We start from the raw sequence: 14,643 nt of genomic DNA on the forward strand, positions 1-14,643 counted from the left end.
GGTACCTAAGGCTGTTTGCAGGGAAAGCGAATGGTCGACTTTGGTTTATTGGAAGAATTCTAGGATAGTATAGTTCATTTGTAAAGGAGACCGCTTAGAGAACACATGTGGAATCCGTCCTTGGGTACTGCTCATGTGTTTGAGATACCTAGCAGGTCATGTTCTCGGGTTAAAGGAAGATATCGAAGCACTTCAAAGGCGTAATGCTAGATTTGTTACCGGGCTGCCCGATCAACATGCGAGCGATACGGGAATGCTCCGTGAACTGAAATGGGAATCCCTGGTAGGAAGAAAACTATCTTTTCGCGAAACACTACTGAGAAAGTTTACAGAATCGGAATTTGCGACAGACTGCAGAACGATCCTTCTGCCACAAACATACATGTCGCGTAAAGACCACGAAGACTGGGTAAGAAGAATCAGTGCTGGTTCGGAAGCTTCCAGGCAGTCGCTCCATTTGCAAGTGGAACAGGAAAGGGATCAACTAACAATAGTACAAGGCACCCTCCGCTATGCACCGTATGGTCCCTTGCGGTGTATGTACGTAGATGTAGATATCGGTTCCATTACATTCCCAACACACCTCGTAGATTGATAATGGAGGACAAAGTGAGTCTGTTGCAGTCTCAAAAGACCAAAGGAAGCATGGTTAGTATGGTTATCAGCATCCACCAATAAGTGTCAGCCATTTGGTAGAGTTCTTGCTTTAAGACGAAACTGAAGCAACAGTGAATTCTAATAGTTCAATGAACAAGAACAATAACATTTTCGCTATCTGTTTAGTTGCAATTTGTATTTATTGTGGCTTCCTACTGAAGAAAACTGATATAAATACTTGAAAATAAAAGGAAAATTTAATCCTAATGTTCCACCGATAATGAGGTCCTTAGAAAAACCATAAGCTAGAATTAGACAAGGACGGAACTAAACGTTGGGCTTGTTATTTTCGAAAAACTATATCGGCATTTGCCAACCCATGTAGGGAAACGACAAGAAATGTCCGTCTTGAAGACCGGACGTCGATTTTAAACACGCTCTTCTTTAATGTGAGTCAGGGGCTATACTGCACAATCTCGCTCTATTGTTATTAGAACTTGCGCGTTCGCCTCGCAGCATAATGGCAGCCGTGTCTCGCCGGACCTTTTGACATGCAACATGCGCTCTACGACCCAATGGCTTACTGATTAGCAATTCTGCTGCTCATCGACCTTTATTCGCTCCTTCTGAGCTCCGATGCGGAAGCAAAAAGTTAAATTCTTCATTGTAAATAGGCATACAGAATTAATGAGAAGTATTCTCAGGCCTGAAACATTTTATAAGAGATAGATAGAAATTATTCTGTGAGAATATGCGACATTTTCATAGAATTCATCACGTAAAATGCAAGTTGACTGAGTTTCATGGTGCCTCTGTTTACTGAGACATACATGGTAAAAGATTATGGAACAACGAAGGTGTTGGCGGTGTCTGCGCGTTTAGGCGATACGAACTGACTCTCCTTGGAGATGTAGTCGCAATATATACCTGTAACTGGCTACATATTAACTTTTTATTTTCATGCTTTGTCGCTCCGTGATCTCGAAGTGTATTTAGGAGCGAAGTGTAATATCGCTTTTGATAAAGAAGGCTACAAATTGACACCGGTTCTATTTGAGTAACAGACTCAGCGCTTGCCTGGAATGAATAAGAGAAAACGCAAATACCCTAAATTAGGGTGTATGGGTCGGAATTTGAAAGTGCCTACTTCCACATAGCAATATTACATTTTAATACTGCTCCTTCTTGATTACTGTACATACAGATTCTCAAGAGCAATAGATAGAAGTGCTCGAAAGAAAAACAGATGGAAGAACCTGTACGCTGTGAACAGTGACATATTTTATGTCAAGGGACATATTCAAGAGACGGAAAAAAATGTTAATGATTACGATGTGATATAACACGACAGCTAAAATTAGAACGGTTACCGTTATATTTGCTGTGAATGTGAATTATTGCAGCTCAGCGACGTAACTTGCAACATTTGTTGATTACGTTTTACGTGATCAGATTCTGTCTCAAAAATACTTTCAGTAAACTTGTGTTGTTTGGTGTATATCTGTTAATGAACCGCCGCGGAAATGTGGAACCCACGTAAGATAAGTATGTAAATATTTGAAACATTAGTGATTCCAAGCTGCCGTTTAGTAGCATGTTTTATTAAACACAGTATAACTTCCAGAATACACACACTGATGTCCAAAATTAAAGCAACAAACCGGTTTCCCCTTCCTGTGTCTAATTCACGATGTAATCATACAAACTGTCTACAGATGTCCGTACAATCCTGTTCTGCACTGAAGATGGCATTCCGGTCAACGGACAACCATGCCAACGATGACGTCAGGTCACCTATGAAGGGAGGTAGTGTTTGCGGGGTAGCCACACATCCACAATCGCTGTCAACACAGTCACAGACAGTGCAGTATGGCACAGAGAAGATGCCTACTAGACACTCTGGAATGGAGGGCCGTAGGAAGAGAGGGAGCAGGACAATCGCAAACTCATCTGCCCCGACGGCTTAATGTGAATAGTTCTGTTGTTTCTCAGGTGTGGCGACGGTTTATAGAAGCCGAAACTATTCCCGAAGACGAGGGCAGGGCCGACCACATGTGACTTCGAAAGAGAGGACCGTTATTTGACTGTAAGGGCACGACATTAGCGCCTTAGTACTGCATGGCAACTGGCACGTGAGCTCGCAGCATCCATTCGACCTGTCATACCGAGGCAAACGACGTGCAGAAGGCTTCGCCAGAGTGGCCTTTATTGTCAGAGACATGCTGTATGTCTGATGCGTCTTCACAGAAGGGAATGTCTAGAGTGGACGGTCCAATATTGGGCCAAGGTCGTTTTCACAGGTGAGTACCGATTTACTCTTGAGAGTGATTCTTGATGGATTCGCATCTGGAGGGAACGTGGAACACGATTTTGGGACCCAAACATTGTGTAAAGAAACCAAGATCTAGGAGGATCTCTAATGGTGTGTGCATGGATTACGTTTGCTATTGGAAGCCTTCTTTATGAAATTGTGCGAGTGAATCGGCAAGGTGTAACTGCTGTCAGGCATCGTGATGAGATCTTGGGACCTCATCTGCGGTTGTTGCGAAATGCTGTGGGCCCAGACGTCGTGTTAGTGGACGAAAATCCTCGACCTCATGGAGCACGGGTGATTGATGTTTTCTTGGAAACGGAAGATATTGCACTAATGGCAGCGCCTGCTCGCTGTCCCGATTTCAGTCCCATAGTGCATGTCTGTGACGCACCAGGGAGACGGCTTGCATCATGTCAACATCCATTAACCACTCCTCGAGACTGCGAACAGCTCTGCAGGAAGAATGGGCGTTACTGCCTCAACACGAGACTGATGACATCATTCACAGCATGTCCCGTCGCTGTCAGGCGGTGGTCACAGCCCATACTGAGCACAATAACCAGTTGTCGGAAAGTACGTACAAATCGGGTAAATTGGAAAAAAACGAAGAATATTTTTGTTTATCATTATGCTTGTTGCATGTGTTTGCTTTCTGTATTCTTTACATTGTTTATACTTTATTATCACCTGTTTACACTGTTTTGTGGCAAAATAAATGCAACTTTGCAAAATTTCTTTTTGTTGCTTTAATTTTGGACACCAGTGTAATTGACAGGATGTATGGAGATATCGGATTTACGAAGGTTAATGGTATAAGATATTTGTTTCTTTAGAATTAAATTTTATTTACATTCATATGTCTACAGTGGTAAGGGTTTGCTTGTGCAGCCAGGATATTAGCTTTCATTCTAGTGCAGACAATAGCATGTACAACTGGAACATTCCAGGATAAAATTATATTTGATTCATAGAGTGCAAATACCATGCCAAAACTTCAGTTTAATTACTTCTTTACTGATAATATGGTGCAGTGACGTCACGAGTGCTACGTTTAAAACTGTGCGTGCACATGCAATACCGTTTGCTATATGTTTCAGTTTTGACATATATCTTTCTACAGCTAAACCAGCAGAACAAAGTAACGTTACATTAAAATATCAATATCACATGCTTTTTACAAAATGCGCTTGAAGATTTTTGAATTTTTTTATAAAATGAAACACATTTTAAAACTATGAAACAGCAAGGTTCAGGTTGTGCAGCGCATGCTACCAATTGCTCTAATGGGGTGTCACAGATTTGTTTCATGCTTGTCTGATGAATTTCAAAACTCATAAGAAACAAATAAACAAAGCAGAAAAATATAAATGACGGTTAGAGTACTTACTGTGGCCTCCGTAATTCTGCCGAATGAAACTACAAAGATTGGATTAATAATGACAACACTTTATTAAATGTTAGCAGAAAATTGATCAATTCGGTAGTAGTAGCACATTGCATGATTCTGGTACATTTTCCCAGATTAGCTGGTTTCTGTTGGATATTGACAAAAGGAAAACCTTTTATTTGTGGATACTCTTCTTTTTGTAGCCTCTCTAAGAGACAGTTGTAGAGAAATGCCGGAAGACTTGCAGAGGAACGTTGCAGGCACTGGCGACTGACCCTAGATAAGGGCCGGCCGGTGTGGCCGAGCGGTTCTAGGCGCTCAGTCCGCAACCGCGCGACTGCTACGGTCGCAGGTTCGAATCCTACCTCGGGCATGGATGTGTGTGATGTCCTTAGGTTAGTTTGGTTTAAGTAGTTCTAAGTTCTAGGGGACTGATCACCTAAGATGTTAAGTCCCATAGTGCCCAGAGCCATTTGAACCATTTGAACTCGATAAGGTGCACATATTTCGTGGGGGAGACTCGTTGTTGTTATATTACACGATTGGCTGTGTCCGTCACTGGAAACTGTAACAACCGTAAAATACCGACGAGTATGGGACCGGAACGGTTTCAGATGAAGCGATCACATAAAAATGTTGGTAGGAGAGGAAGATACCAAAATAAGGTTTATAGAAAAGATAGAAAAGATACAAAAATGCAAAAAGAGCCGCACGTTTTGTCACGAGTTCGTTTAGTAATTGGCGGAGAGAGAGATTGAGATTCTTAGCCAACTCCAATGACAGACGCTAAAAGAAAGACATTATTCATCACGGAGAGGTCTGCTGTGCAAATTTCGCTGAAGCACATAAGAAGAAATGTTCAGCACAGTATTACTTCCTCCTGCATATACATCTCATAAAATGACTACAGAAATTTGGACTCATATGGAGGCTTTGGCCCGTGTTACACCGTAAAAGAGCCTAGTCAAATATCTTTTATAAGAGACGTTCAATAAATCTTTGACAGTGTACAGAGATACTTTTATTGCAACTTTTATAAAAGTTAGTTTTATAAAATATTTGTCAAAGATCTCTTCTACTGTACTACGGGCCTTATGGAGAGTCGTTCTTCCCGCGTACCGTTCCTGAATGGTACAGGATCTAGGCGAATTACCCTCCGACACTCATCAAATGTGCCTTTCAGAGCAATTTTGGGAAATTTTGCGTCCAAATCATCTCTCGAACAAAAAGATGTATGGCGCATATTCCTCCATTTGTGCGGTATCAGTACAACATAATGAACATGAGCTTATGTTGATGATAATGATATCAATAACTTTTGAGAATGTGAAAGGCATGTGTGTAACAGTGATTATTGCAGAATCAAATCCGTGAAAATCCTCTGTATTTTCCTTGAAGTTTAAGAGATTTGGAACTAGCCCACTAATAATGTATCTCAAAATCTGTAATTCGCGATGGAATCTAATCTCATATTTCTGAAGACTTTTGCAGTCAACTTTTCGTCATTTAGGTAAGTAGAGACAGAGGACGAATGTCGTCTTCTTAGTAGTGTCGGAATGAATATTACGTGGTCTTCGTGAGCTGCAATCGGGCAGGTCTGCCGTCTGTGTGCGTGACTAAGAACAAGAAGATGCAAGCTCGGCAGCCATTGGCACGAAGTCGGCCCCTGCCACTGAGACAGAGGTCAGACCAGCCCCTGAACGTAAAGTGACTAAAAAGTCAGCAAACGCGCTAAGGCCTATCAATCTTTTGCTGTTGTATATCAGAAAGTTGCCGTTAAAGTTTGATCAAATATAAAATTTAACTTCTTTATGCAATTACGTCCACTTCTATACTCCGCAAGCAACAGTACGACACGTGGCCTAGGATGTGCAACAGTATCATCCCGCCGCCCCCTCCCCCCCCCCCCCCCCCTTTTTTCCTAATCCAGTCGCAGACGGCAACCGGAAAGAAAGACTGCCTCTATCTGCTGTATGAGGTGATTATTTCAAGTTAGTGGTTCAGTTATTTCAGCCTTCTTTTACGCGTGTCTGAACGGGACATAATCTTCAGGGAGTGGGGGAGAGAGGTGGTTGTAGATATTACGAAGTGTCATATCGAAAATGTTATTTATTGCACAAAAGGCGAGTTTGTCGGGAAGGAAGCTTATTACTCGCAGTTTATGATAGTGTCACTAATACGTAAGGTTCAAATATTTACCTGAGAATTCGTATTTAACTACAACGTTAGTCTAAAATTAGTGTTGATCATCCAGGACATTACGCCCTCACTTATATCGAAGCACTGAGCGCACACAGCACTTGGTGCGGTACGAAAGGATACGGAGACACAATCCGATCGACTACGTAAGGAAAGACTGGGGAACATAGACTGCGATTGGCCGGCAGCTGGCAACGAATCTCACAGGAGTGGTGAGGCTCATCGGTTGTTCATGTGTTGCCCACATAAGTATCTAATAAAAGTGGTGGAATGAGGCTGAAAGGGTCGTTAAACGATATGTCGTTTTTAACGTCCCAGAGATGGACGAATCGGTGCAGGGAACCCGTCAGCACTGAATGGGAAGAACTCTGGGAACGGTTTCAGCATTCAACTAACAACTTTCAGGCCATGTTCAAGAACATGTACTTTGGAGGCTTGCCTGCTGGCTAAAACGGAGTAGGCATTAGTCCTTATCAGGTGACATCGAAGTGCAATACTGAGAAAGTCTCTAATGCTGCACAGTGTTCGCTGGACCATGTTGCAAATGGGACGCCACAGAAGGTAGCTCGTGTACGATTTTATTTATCAAACGTATTCAGTTTGGATTGCAGCGGACTCTGAGAAATAGTACTGGAGTATGGGAGAACAGAAACGGCCATCTGGTCTGATACACAAACAATTTAGATGGTCCTTTCAGAATAGGTCGTCGTTCAAGACGAATCACAGTAGACATAATTATCAGAAGAAGCGAAAAATGCCGCTTATGGCTGTGGCAGGCTTTCTGGGACGTTTAAAAGGTACTTCTTGGGACCTGACTTACTGAGCAACGGCTGTGTAGAAGCTGTGCTGTACTTCGGTATTATTGTGGACTGCGGCATCTTGAGCATTTCTGGCGTATGATGGTTTTGAATAACCGTGTGGCGTCGTCCTAATGGTGCCGTATTTCGGAAAGCCGACTTTTCTCTTGCGTCTTCAGGAGGTTCTGATGACTGCCTTCATCTAGGCACAGGCTTAAATACTCCCTTACCGCTTGATGTCAGTCACGGACCCGCGATGACAGGACGGAGCTCCCCTGGCGAGGTTACGGACATAGTGCGCTGTCGGGAAACGAGACGTAATTTGCATTACTGAAGTATATAGATAACACCAGCAAAATGATTTTTTGATTGTGAATGTATGTTGAAAGTTACACCATGTGGAATGAAACCGTGCACCGACTGGAATACAGGCAGCTGTAGGCGCTCGATCAATTAGTTGAAGAAATGATTCAACCAGTATTCGAATTTCTGTCCAAAGAAGATTTGGTTAAAACATGCACCGATGCTAATACGCAAAATGACAAGGAGAGCTTCAGCGTGTACATTTGGAAACTGGTACCGAAACATCTTCAATTTCGGCCAAAACAGTTGAAATAGCATATAGCTGCCAGTATATTCACAGAGTGGTCGTGGTCTCGCGGTAGCGTTCTCGCTTCCCGAGCACGGGGTTCCGGGTTCGATTCCCGGCGGGGTCAGGGATTTTTCCTGCCTCGAGATGACTGGGTGTTGTTGTGTCGTCTTCATCATCATCATTCATCCCCATTACGGTCGGACGAAGGCAATGGCAAACCACCTCCACTAGGACCTTGCCTAGTAAGGCGGTGCGGGTCTCCCGCGTCGCTCCCTTACGCTCTGTAAAGTAGTACGGGACTCATAATCATCATATTCACAGAAGGTCTGTTCTGATGACCACGAAAGCGTTAGGAATCGTCATAGCCATGAACAGAAAAAAACTTCTCGGAGGTATCAGAGGAAACGTGTGGCCGCCGCGGAACAATGTCTCAATTTTTTTAAAAGAACGCGGGTTGAAAACTACAGCACCAAATAATGCCTCTATAGCCTTCCGATCGCAGATTAACCGTGAGTTTTGAAAGAACGTTTTTTTGTTACTCCAAATTCTACACGCATTTTTCTCGAAACAACGTTTTTCAGCTCGCGAAGCGCTCTAGAGCCACCACAGATTAGTTGATTCATCTGACTTTTTTTCTATAAATGAAAGATAATTAAATTTAGGATGCCTTAGTTTTTTTAGTTGAAGTTTATTTTTTTAACATTTGAAAATAGAAAAACGTGTCAAGAAATAGACATGATCAGTGTAGTGAGATGTTTTTCAAAAAGCAGCCATTTTTTCCGAGGTACTTTTCAGAATCCTACCTTGATGCCCTCTCACCTTCAGAGTCATTCCAATTTAAGAATTTTCTATTTTTATGTGTTTCAGAAAGAGCCACGAATCTGTACAAGACTTCGGTCAAATCAGGACGCGCCACGAGGCGCTGTAGCCGTCATTTTTGATTTGCTAAGAGATAATTTATTCATACACGGAAAATGGTAGAAGCTCCATTTTAGTAAACACAACCCTTACATGACAAAATTCTAAACTTTACACACTTTTCGTGCCTCTCGACCAGAACCTCTCCTTAACCCACCACTCGATAGGGGAGCTGCGATCGGGTATTGCGGGTCCGTGACCGACAGCAAGACGTAAGCGGATATTTAAAACTAAGCCCAGCGCAAGACAGTCAGTAATGACCACGCCTGAGGATGACAATAAGTTAGCGTGTGGAAATATCTCACAATTTGGAGGATGCTATACTAATGAATACTCGAAAACATTTCAAAATTATCGTCGACTGGATGCACCTGTCCATGGCTAAGTTTTCTTGTCGGGTATTGCACATTCCGTCAGAACTTTCAATGCCACAAGGACACGATCATATTAACGTATCTGGGAAACGTGATTATGAGTTCCACTTGTGTCGTAATGTTTAAAATCATGCCGACAGTAATCCTTTGAAACACGTCTGGGATGTCACTAAGCACTAGCGCAGGGTTCAGAAACCTCCACCTCCTACCAGCAGCTACGTCATCCGTGCGGAGACATCTTGTGCTGTATGGAATTTTTCTTTTGTAAAGAACATGTAGAGAAGTTACGCCATAGAAACGAGGTTTTTTGACTACCGGATGAGCATGTTCACGCCATTATGGGGCCGGTCGTAATGTCCCGGATGACCAGTGCGATTCGTAGCAGGTAGTGGCGGCGAACAGCGGCGTGCTGGCGCGCTTACCTATGGTGGTGAGTGTGAGCGTGGACCAGTAGAAGCTGTATATGTACTGTCGCGAGAGGCTGCTGTTGCGCCCGCCGTTGAGGTTGTACACCCAGTTGTCGGAGCCGAAGCCGATCACGTAGCTGATGGCGAAGTAGAAGCACGCGTTCCAGTGGATCAGCACCAGGATGGCCAGCACCACCTGCCAAAACACAGACCGTCTGCTGCGTAAATACTGTGTATTCGTTACGAAGGCTGACAACCTTCTCTCCGAGATGTAACACGATTGTCGCCGATATAAATACATCGCCTGACGGAAGATGTGAAGCACCCAGAATACGTGGTTGGACGGCAATGCAACTTCTTACACGTACACCCCATTGGCGGTTATGTAAATGCTTAGTGATGCGGTTTTCTGCGACAGTTAGAACGGCCGTCAGAGAGCATTAGTGATAGACCTGAGTTTCTCCTGGCGTATACAACTTTCAAATAACTTCCGGGAATTCAGCCAGGTGACATTTCCAGTGACCGCCTAGATACTTCGGCGGGAGAACACCCCGCCATTTTCAAGGCAAACTGCAACGGACAGGTGACATACATACAAATTTAAAACCTCGGTTCTCGGACTGAAGCTGGAAAGATAACACACACACTGAACACTAGTGCCACCAACCAAAGATGACAAAAGTCAGAGCTATCGATAGTGAGACTACGAATTCGCAGGTGAGGTAGCAAAGACTCTGTCCCTCTGTTTTTTGACAAGGGAGAGAGCCGGATTCCAAAGAGAGTTTAAACAGAAACCTCCATCCCTGTTAACGAGGTTACTCGCTGATTTAATCTCAACTGCCTCCTTAATAACACTGTCGCAATAGCTGGACGTGCATGCCAATATCTTGATGTTATTATACAACATGGGGTGACCAGAATCCAAGCAATGTTCGGCAGTAGCAGATCTACTTGGCTGCTGTAATCGTGTGTGCCGTTTATGCTCAGTACATCGGTCCTCCACAGTCCTGATAGTTTGACCAATATATGCCAAGCCGCAGCTACAAGGAATACGACATATACCCGCCTTACGCAGACCAATATCATCCTTAACGGAACACAAAGGCGCTCTAATTTTAGATGGAGGTCGAAAAACACATTTCACATCGCATTTCCATAAAATACGACCGATCTTGTTGGACGTGTTTCCTTTTCTTTTTTTTTTTTGGTCATCAGTCTACTGACTGGTTTGATGCGGCCCGCCACGAATTCCCTTCCGGTGCTAACCTCTTCATCTCAGAGTAGCACTTGCAACCTACATCCTCAATTATTTGCTTGACGTATTCCAATCTCTGTCTTCCTCTACAGTTTTTGCCCTCTACAGCTCCCTCTAGTACCATGGAAGTCATTCCCTCATGTCTTAGCAGATGTCCTATCATCCTGTCCCTTCTCCTTATCAGTGTTTTCCACATATTCCTTTCCTCTCCGATTCTGCGTAGAACCTCCTCATTCCTTACTTTATCAGTCCACCTAATTTCCAACATTCGTCTATAGCACCACATCTCAAATGCTTCGATTCTCTTCTGTTCTGGTTTTCACACTGTCCATGTTTCACTACCATACATACAATGCTGTACTCCAGACGTACATCCTCAGAAATTTCTTCCTCAAATTAACGCCGGTATTTGATATTAGTAGACTTCTCTTGGCCAGAAATGCCTTTTTTGCCATAGCGAGTCCGCTTTTGATGTCCTCCTTGCTCCGTCCGTCATTACGTGTTTCCTACGTGAGGCAAAAAGGCAGTAGACTTAGGTGTTGACTCAAAATTATCATCAATCACCCGATGTACAGTTGGTCGATAGCGCAACGCACGTTCAATCTGTCTATCACTATAACCATTTTGACGAAATGTAACTTCAAGATGGGACTGCTCAGCCGCCAAAGTCTCAGCGTCAGAAACGACATGTGCCCTGTGTACCAAGGTACGAAGTACCCCTTCACGCTGAGCCGGCTGGTGGGAACTATTACCCTGTAAGTACAAGTCGATGTGAGTACGTTTCCTGTAGACTGCATGTCCCAATGATCCATCATCCTTCCTCCTAACCAACACGTCAATAAAGGGAAGGCAACCATCCTCTTCCACCTTCATCGTAAAACGAATGTTCGGGTGGATCGAACTCAGATGTTCTAGAAAGACATTCAGATTCTCCCAGCCATGAGGCCAAACAACAAAGGTATCGTCAACGTATCTAAAGAAACAGGCGGGTTTCAAAGGCGCCGACCCCAATGCACGTTCCTCGAAGTCTTCCATAAACAAATTTGCGATCACAGGAGACAACGGACTACCCATCGCAACTCCATCTGTCTGCTCGTAATACTGGTCATCAAAAAATAAAAAGTAAGTGGATGTCAACACATGCCGAAAGAGATTAGTTAATTCAGCAGCAAACCTGGCCTCAATTAACCGCAACGAATCAGACAGACGAACACGAATGAAGAGAGAGACCACACCGAAACTCACTAAAATATCAGAGTCATTCAACCGCAGTCCCTCCAAACGACGTAAAAAATCAGCTGGGTTCCTGATATGATGTTCACATCGACCTGCTTGTGGACTCGACAGAGAAGCAAGATGCTTGTTTTAGATATTTCGGCGGGAGAACGCTGAAAGTGTCACCTGGCTGAATCCCCGGAAGTTATTTGAAAGCATGTGTTGTTCACGTTTAGTGCAGGCCCCTGTCATGCCGTAGCGGAGAACTTGTTCTCGAACTGAACCCTGCCAGTTGCAGAGACGGATATAAATACTGACCTATGACTTAAGGCGCATGACACACAACGAGAGGAAACCGAAGAACAAAATAAAAAGGGTGTTTAGCTCACAACTCCTAAGTGATGAAGTCTGTCTTAAATGGATGCAGTCTCCGAGTTTTCTCTAACAGGTCTCCGTCAAACTATGGTAAGTTATAAGTATCTATTTAAGAATGCAGGGTTCTTTTTTTACAAGCAGGAATGAAAATGTAAGTTATCGATTCAGGGGAGTGGCAGTAAACTTGCAAAGTAACGGATACTGGGGTTGTTTTATTTTCCACTAAGATTTTTCACTTTCGATTTCTGTTTAATATTTCCACCCTGTGCGTCTGTCTTTTAGGCTTTTTTCAATCTTTATTTTATTTTTGTATTGCTTCGTGAAATTTATCTACCTTCCTTCCCACAACTTTACCATATAGCCTTCAACTAGGTTGGACGTGAATAATTGTGGTCTCAAATCTAACTTGAACTAGCCACTTTATTTTCACACTTTTTTCTAACAACAGGGACGCAGAAACCTTGCTAACGTTAGATGCATCTGTTAACTGACTGCTATGCAACCTTTTATCAGATATTTCACATCATTCACTAGGTACAAACACAGTCTTGTCCTGCAAATGGCGGCTTCAGTAAGGAGACACTACACTAGTAGCAGTGAGCGGTCTAGTTATTTTTAGTACGTCTGTGGTTTAGTGTTGTTGCCAGGCCTGGCAGGGTTTGTAAGCGACGTGAACAGCGTCAGATACTGCATGATCACTTAGAGGGACACGAAGATACCAAGTACTCGTGTGAGCACCTGACAAAAGTTGGAGAGGGTTCTCACTGTGGATGTCTGCATGATGCTGAGGTACTCCCTTGGCCAGGAAGAAGCCCTGATCTGTCAAATGCAGAAAATATGTGAGACCAGCTCGGACATTGAATCCGCTCCAGCGGCCGTGCCAGTATCCAGGACATCGAGGACCAGCTACAACAGTTGTGGACCACCTTCCTTCAGGAGAGGGTACAACGGCTGTATGACACCCCTCGCACACAAATCAGTGCATGCATTCAGGCCCGAGTGGGTGCGCCCTCATACTAATACTGCCTGGTTATTTGTAATTTTGACGCGGTATTGTAAACACAGAAATAACACAATATGCCCTCTCAACGCATGAATTTTCATTTCGTTTCCTCCTCCCCATCTGGATGTTTTACTTTGCATTCAGGCCCGAGTGGGTGCGCCCTCATACTAATACTGCCTGGTTATTTGTAATTTTGACGCGGTATTGTAAACACAGAAATAACACAATATGCCCTCTCAACGCATGAAGTTTCATTTCGTTTCCTCCTCCCCTTCTGGATGTTTTATTTTTTTTGTCAGGCAGTGTACTTCCTTCACTCGATTTCTTACGGAGAGAATGGGGAAAGATGACTTTAAATAGGGCGGACACCTATCAGCAGGAATACCTTCGCGATTTACAGAATGAATCTATGACTGAAGAATTTAAATCCACGTTTACTGGCCTGTTTTGTCGACCAGGGTTGTTCTGCTCATCTGCAGTGATTGTTTTTGCTAGCGCTGTTTTGGATTCCGTAGAAATGTTGGAACACGTGAGGCAATACTGACCCTACGACTTATCTTACAAAATAGATTAAGGAAAGGCAAACCTACGTATCTCGCATTTGTAGACTTAGAGAAAGCTTTTGACAATGTTGACTGGAATACTCTCTTTCAAATTCTGAAGGTGGCAGGGGTAAAATACAGGGAGCGAAAGGCTATTTACAATTTGTATAGAAACCAGATGGCAGTTATAAGAGTCGAGGGGCATGAAAGGGAAGCAGTGGTTGGGAAGGGAGTGAGACAGGGTTGTATCCTATCCCCGATGGCAGTAAAGGAAAAAAAAAAAGAAACATTCGGAGTAGGAATTAAAATCCATGGAGCATAAATAAAAACTTTGAGGTTCTGCGATGACATTGTACTTCTGTCAGAGACAGCAAAGGACCTGGAAGAGCAGCTGAACGCAATGGACAGTATCTTAAAAGGAGGATATAAGCTGAACATCAACAAAAGCAAAACGAGGATAATGGAATGTAGTCGAATTAATTCGGGTGATGCTGCGGGAATTAGATTAGGAAATGAGACACATAAAGTAGTAAAGGAGTTTTGCTATTTGGGGAGCAAAATAACTGATGATGGTCGAAGTAGAGAGGATATAAAATGCAGACTGGCAATGGCAAGGAAAGCGTTTATGAAGAAGAGTATAGATTTAAGTGTCAGGAAGTCGTTTCTGA

The 14,643-nt window shown here is 43.4% G+C and overlaps 1 protein-coding gene across 1 annotated transcript in view; it reads right to left on the minus strand.

Moving 5' to 3' along the window:
- The window catches only part of LOC126481891 (cyclic nucleotide-gated cation channel subunit A), a gene marked incomplete at its 5' end in the record, with an annotated part of 250,818 nt that overhangs the window by 46,324 nt on the left and 189,851 nt on the right, over positions 1 to 14,643 (minus strand). Inside the window, one exon of the mRNA XM_050105853.1 lies at positions 9,601 to 9,781. Coding sequence (XP_049961810.1) covers positions 9,601 to 9,781 — 181 coding nt within the window. The remainder of the gene's footprint in view (positions 1 to 9,600; positions 9,782 to 14,643) is intronic.

This window comes from Schistocerca serialis, chromosome 1 (assembly GCF_023864345.2).
Source record: "Schistocerca serialis cubense isolate TAMUIC-IGC-003099 chromosome 1, iqSchSeri2.2, whole genome shotgun sequence".
NCBI classification, from domain to species: domain Eukaryota; kingdom Metazoa; phylum Arthropoda; class Insecta; order Orthoptera; family Acrididae; genus Schistocerca; species Schistocerca serialis.